We start from the raw sequence: 6,000 nt of genomic DNA on the forward strand, positions 1-6,000 counted from the left end.
TATACAATCCAACAATTTTTAGTCAGGTCAAATGGACAGTTTCTTTTATTGCTGAAACGCTTCACCTTCAAACTCAAAGCAGTCTGCTCCTCAGATAAATAATGTTAAATTATTATTTTTAAATATGAATATTTCTGTTCAGTACCCTGAGATGACTTCTGTTGTGACTTGGCGCTTTATAAATAAACTGAATTAAATCTGATGAACCAGATTCTACATAAACATTTATATTTAAAATTTTATATTTTTCTTCATCATTTGATGTATTTGCACTCATTGTGCCTACTTTTATTGTTCAATTTAGATGTGTGGTTTTGTTTCTTGCATATATTTTTTTTTTATTTTAGCTCTGCTTTAAAGTTGAATTGTTGTATTTTGATTTGTACATCTGTGGTTTAGAATAAAGTTGAACTAAAGGCTGTATTTCTACTTTAAACATGTTTCAGGGAAATATTCCCGAGAGATCTGTAGTGAACTAAGCCTCAGGTCAAATCCTGACCTTGAGGGCCTTCCTGGGACAAGAACTGTATTTCAGTGATTTGAGTCCAGAAACACAAAATCAAGTCCATCCAGAGACTTTCTAAGTGTCCTGCACTGATCAATTGAAAGAACACTCTCTTTTTCTATTATCATTACTATCTTACAAATGTCTTGATAATCAAAGTGTGTTAGTTCAAACCATTTTAAATGTTGAAGTGAACTACTCATTTTAAATCAACTGTGAAACAGTATTAATGATTTTTTAATCCTCATTCAAAGTAGAAATCAAGTTAAGGTCTGTTACAGAGTAATTATTCATTTTTCTTGATCTTCTGTCTGAAATGAGCAAGTGTAAGTTGGTCCAAGGTTGGAGGCAAGCGCAAACAAGTTGTTGGAACGAACTGTCATGTTTTTAAATCCTCTCAGACGTAAATAGAGAAGCTGGCACCTGTTTTCCCCCAACTCGCCTAAACATTTCTCTCGTCTGTCTCAAAAACATCTTCTGTCCGTTCCAAAACAATTTTTCTGTTTTTCTGACTTCTAGTGACCTCTTACGTCACAAAAACGCACCCCTGATTAGCTATTTCAGCCAATCAGGACTTCCCAGATGAACCGGAAATAGAACTCTTTAAATGTCGGCACTTCCTAGTTCCAACAGTCGAGTGCGGTGGGAGAGCAGTTCAGTTCGGAGAGCAGGACCGAACAGAAGAAGTGCCGGAGAGAACAGGAGGTTCAGACATGATCCGCAGTTCTTCTGAGTCTTGTGGGAATTATGCAATCTTCCACATCTGAGTGGAACTCTGACGGACTCACAACTCATGTGAGCCCACCCGGGAGGTGAACGTGTGTCGAACAAGTACCGTCACTACTCCGGACGTTTCCCCGACATCCTACGGAGACGCTGGAAATGGTAGCGTTAAATGGGACTCCGTACCAGCTGATTCATCTTCAGAGAGGTAACGAGTCGATTTCCTACTGAAGCGTACCGAGATGAAACTGGGTTCGAATGGAGAGTGCCGTTCTTATACCGAAACATAACAACACCTCATCCATCTTCTCTCTCAATTTGAACTCCTTCATTCCCCATCTTTAAACTCTTCTATCTTGCCAGTAAATCATTCCAGATATTTTCAGAAATGTCTGTTGTGAAGCAGGGAAATCATGGCCGTATGGTTTTCCTGACTGTAAAGCTTGCTAATTAATTATGTTGTTGTTGAAATCAATTTGCCAAATTAATGTAAATGTTTGATGTTAGGCCCTGTGATGGACTTGCGACCCGTCCAGGGTGTACCCCGCCCCTCGCACAGTGATTGCTGGACATGGGCACCAGCGACCCCCGTGACCCAAAATGGAATAAACGGGTAAAGAAAATGGATGGATGGATGGATGTTTGATGTTAAACTTTGATTCTGTTAATAAATGACCGCATTCATTTGATGGGTCAAAGAAAATTAACGTCTCACGTTACATTTATTTATTCAATGCACAATATTATTCAGTCCAGAAAAATGAAAGAATCCGTTTAATTTATGAATATATCACAGATATATGTTCATCTACAGATCCAATAATTTTGTCTTTTTATGATTTTTCAGCCTAGTTAACTTTAATTAACAGATTATTGAATAAAGTCAAAGTGAAAACAGGATTTCATGATAAATCCTGCACGGTTTATTTATTTTCTTCACTGATTAAAAAAAAAAAAACACGTTATTTTTTATACATAAAATGTTTTGTTTTTTAAGTTTCTACCCTCCGTCTCGGTCCTCCCGCCTGCCAGGGCTCGAATTGTGAGCACACGGGCCGGAGCTCAGGGTCATCTTTGGGATGAACCAGTCTTTGCCGTAATGTATTTTATTTTACATGTATTTTACATGTATTTTTTATTTTACATTCACGTAATGTATCCTAACTGGGCCTTCCTAAAAGCAGAGAAGAAACCCAAACAGGACTCCAGTCAGCCAACAGGTGAAAAGGAGGAACCCAGACCCAGACCAGTGGTCATTCCATATGTTGAGGAAGTATCAGAGAAACTGAGATGTTTATTTTCTAAACATAACGTCCCAGTGGCTTTTAAACCCCAAAATACATTACGGCAAAGACTGGTTCATCCCAAAGATCCAGTCCCCCGGCACAAACAGAGCAATGTTGTGTATGTTGTTCAGTGTCAGGAGGGCTGTGATCAGTCTTACATCGGGGAAACTAAACAGCCACTGGCCAAAAGGATGGCCCAGCACAGAAGATCAACATCATCAGGCCAGGACTCTGCGGTCTACACTCATCTCCAGGCCAGCGGTCACTCTTTCAGGGATGAAGATGTTCACATCCTGGATAGAGAGGAACGATGGTTTGCGAGAGGAGTAAAGGAGGCCATCTTTGTGAAAAGAAACCGTCCATCGTTAAACAGGGGTGGAGGCCTCCGGGTTCAACTGTCCCCCTCTTACAATGCTGTGATTGCTAGTATCACTCAGCCCTCTGTGAACAGTAAACAGCCATCAGTGTGCTAATGATCCATTGTTAGGCTGATGGTCCTTCTTGAGCATGTGATCAGCTGGTTTTGGTTGTCAGCAGCAAAACTGGTTGATCCACTCTGAGAAGGTGCTATTTAAGAGACTGAGCTGAAAACAGCACCTCAGACTGAAGAAGTCTTTCGGACGAGAGACGAAACGTTTCTACATTTTTTGTTGTTTTGCTTTGTTTTGGTTTTTTTTGAATGTCCAGAGGACCAGATTTAACTTTTTTAGAATGATGGATAACATTTCCACAGCTAACAAACACATAAATACTGTTTTTATTAACCTTACCTTGTGCTATATCTTGTAATATAACCTCTGTAAATAAAGGTTGAATGAATGAAATTCCGTGATGTTTCCAGACAGGTCTCCCGAGGGAGAATAGACCCGGAAGTAATGATTCACAGCATCGAGTCAAAAAGGAAGTTGTCTGACGTCATTGTGAAAAGGGCTTATGGCGGCTCAGTGAAAAGTTTCTGAGATCCAGTGACTCCTCCCCCTGACCAATCAGAGTCCTGCATTCACGTTTGGTCCGGACTCAGCTCAGCTGAGCTCGCTCGGTCCCTCAAGAGAAGCATGGATGAAAAGAGGTCCTGAATCAGCCTCAAATCAGCTAAAAATACTAGCTAAAGTGGTGGTGCAAAAGGGTTCTTTCTGTGGCGGGCTGCCCAGAATTGGGGCTTATTAAGAGCAGTGCAAAAAGGGCATTTCACGTCTTCAGCTCGTCCAAAATGCTGCAGCTCAGCTCTTAACAGAAACTCTTAGGTTTGATCATATTTCACCAGTTTTGTCCTCCCTTCACTGGCTCCCTGTGCATGTCAGAATAGATTTCAAGATTCTCCTGTTGACCTTTAAGTGCATAAATGACCTTGCACCCTCTTCTCTGACCTACTTGAACATTATGTTCCTTCTTGGGCGCTGAGATCATCTGACCAGATGCTTTTGGTTGAAGGTCAGAGGAGTTTCTTCGAACAATCTGCCCCTCAACATTAAACAGACCACTTCACTTATTGCTTTTAAATCTCCTTAAAACACACCTGACGTTTAATATAGTGTGATTTGATTTAATATTTTATTGTTTGTGTTTTTATGTTTTTCTTTTGATTTTAATTAATTTTTATTATTTTTCTTTAAATTACTGCCATTGATTTTATTGTTCAGCAATTTGGTAGCAGCTGCTGTTTTTAAATGCGTTTCATAAATAAATTTAACTTGACGAACAGCTCGTTGAACAAGTTCTTAAAGTTTGCTGTCCAGTGAAAAGTCACACAAACTAATGTTGCATCCTGTGATCATGTGGGTGTCAACACTGACCCATCAGGTAGTGTCGGACTCGCTGGAGCAGCTCCCTGGTTTTGTTTGTCTCTGCCTCCAGAGGTCCAGTGTTGCTGCGGATCTGCTGCTGCATGTCTCTGGCCTGATCCTTGGTGTCCTGAGCCAGCTGTCTGACATCACTGATCTGAAACAGGAGGACGAGTTAGATGCATTTTCAAACCTCATCCGCAGATTGAACTGTAGAAGAAATGTTCTAATCTGCAGAGTTCCTTCAGCAGTGCAGACAAACAACATCACTGATTCAGCAGGAGCTCCTGCAGAATCTGCACCTGTGAAGGTAATGTCACCAACTGACAGCTTTAGTTTCTGGTAGCAAAACATGTTTGAAACTGTGCAGAACAGGAGACAATAGCTCTCTCTGTTGAAAAAGCTGAATTGAGGCAGATGGATTAAAAGTAGGGCAGCACGGTGGAGCAACTGGTAGAGCTGCTGCCTCTCAGCGAGCAGGTCCTTGGTTCAAACCCCGGTCCAGGGGCCTCTCTGGGTGAAGTTTGCATGTTCTCTCTGTGCATGCGTGGGTTTTCTCCAGGTGCTCCGGTTTCCTCCCACAGACCAAAAACATGCATGTTAGGCTGATTGGTAACTCTAAATTGTCCCTAGGTGTGAGTGAGAGAGTGAATGGTTGTTTGTCTCTATGTGGCCCTGTGATGGACTTGCGACCCGTCCAGGGTGTACCCCGCCCCTCGCACAGTGATTGCTGGACATGGGCACCAGCGACCCCCGTGACCCAAAATGGAATAAACGGGTAAAGATAATAGATGGATGGATGGATTAAAAGTAACTCACCTGCCAACAATCACGTTGATTCTACAGTTTCTGACGGATCTAAAAAACATCACTTACAAAAAAACTAACATGTACATACAGTACATGACTGGACCAGTACTACCCACTTCCCCAAGTTGGTTTTCCCCAAAACCAGTTTCAGTTCTAGTTAGGAACCATTGTTTCCTTATAGCACCAGCTCCTCCCCAACCTGACCAGCGATGGCATGTTTAGCCGTATGTTGTTGTTTAACCGCTGGGTGTCCAGGTGGTGTTCTGACAACGACGTGGGCTACATAAATAACTGGAGTTCTTTCTGGGGAAAACCTGGTCTGATGCAGAGAGATGGCATCCATCCCACTTTGGATGGAGCCGCTCTTCTTTCTAGAAATATGTCTGATTTTGTTTATCCCCCAAATTATTGACAACCCAGGGTCCAGTCCAGGAAGTAGAGTTGTAGTCCTTCATACCTCTCTGCTGCTTCTCCTCTGTTACCCACCCATACCCACACTGAAACAGTGTCAACTCGCCCACGGCTCAAATTAAATAAACCAAAAATCAGCTCTAAAAATATAAACCATAAAAATCTGATTAAAATAAACACAGTTACTTTACCAGAGCAAATCATAAAATCATTAAATGTGGATTATTGAACATCAGATCTCTTTCCTCTAAATCCCTGTTAGTTTTTGATCAGGACATGTCTTTTAACCCCCACATTAAAAAGTTAATAGAACTGTGTAGTGGACTAAGCCTACGTCGAAACCCAGTCTAAGGTCAAAACTCTTGACCTTTAGAACCTTGTGGGACAGAAGCTGTCATTTCATGTATTTGACTCCATAAATACAAGTTCACCCATCCTGAGACTTTCTTTCTTGAAGATTCAAGTGAAAAGAACACTCTCTTTT

General features: G+C 41.4%; 1 protein-coding gene across 1 annotated transcript in view; it reads right to left on the reverse strand.

Annotated features, from left to right (window-relative positions):
* The window catches only part of lamb4 (laminin, beta 4), a 435,052-nt gene that overhangs the window by 27,916 nt on the left and 401,136 nt on the right, over positions 1-6,000 (reverse strand). Inside the window, exon 24 of the mRNA XM_037696252.1 lies at positions 4,308-4,452. Within this exon, the coding sequence (XP_037552180.1) occupies positions 4,308-4,452 (145 nt within the window). The remainder of the gene's footprint in view (positions 1-4,307; positions 4,453-6,000) is intronic.

This window comes from Nematolebias whitei, chromosome 22 (genome assembly GCF_014905685.2).
Source record: "Nematolebias whitei isolate Nwh7 chromosome 22, NemWhi1, whole genome shotgun sequence".
Taxonomy (NCBI): domain Eukaryota; kingdom Metazoa; phylum Chordata; class Actinopteri; order Cyprinodontiformes; family Rivulidae; genus Nematolebias; species Nematolebias whitei.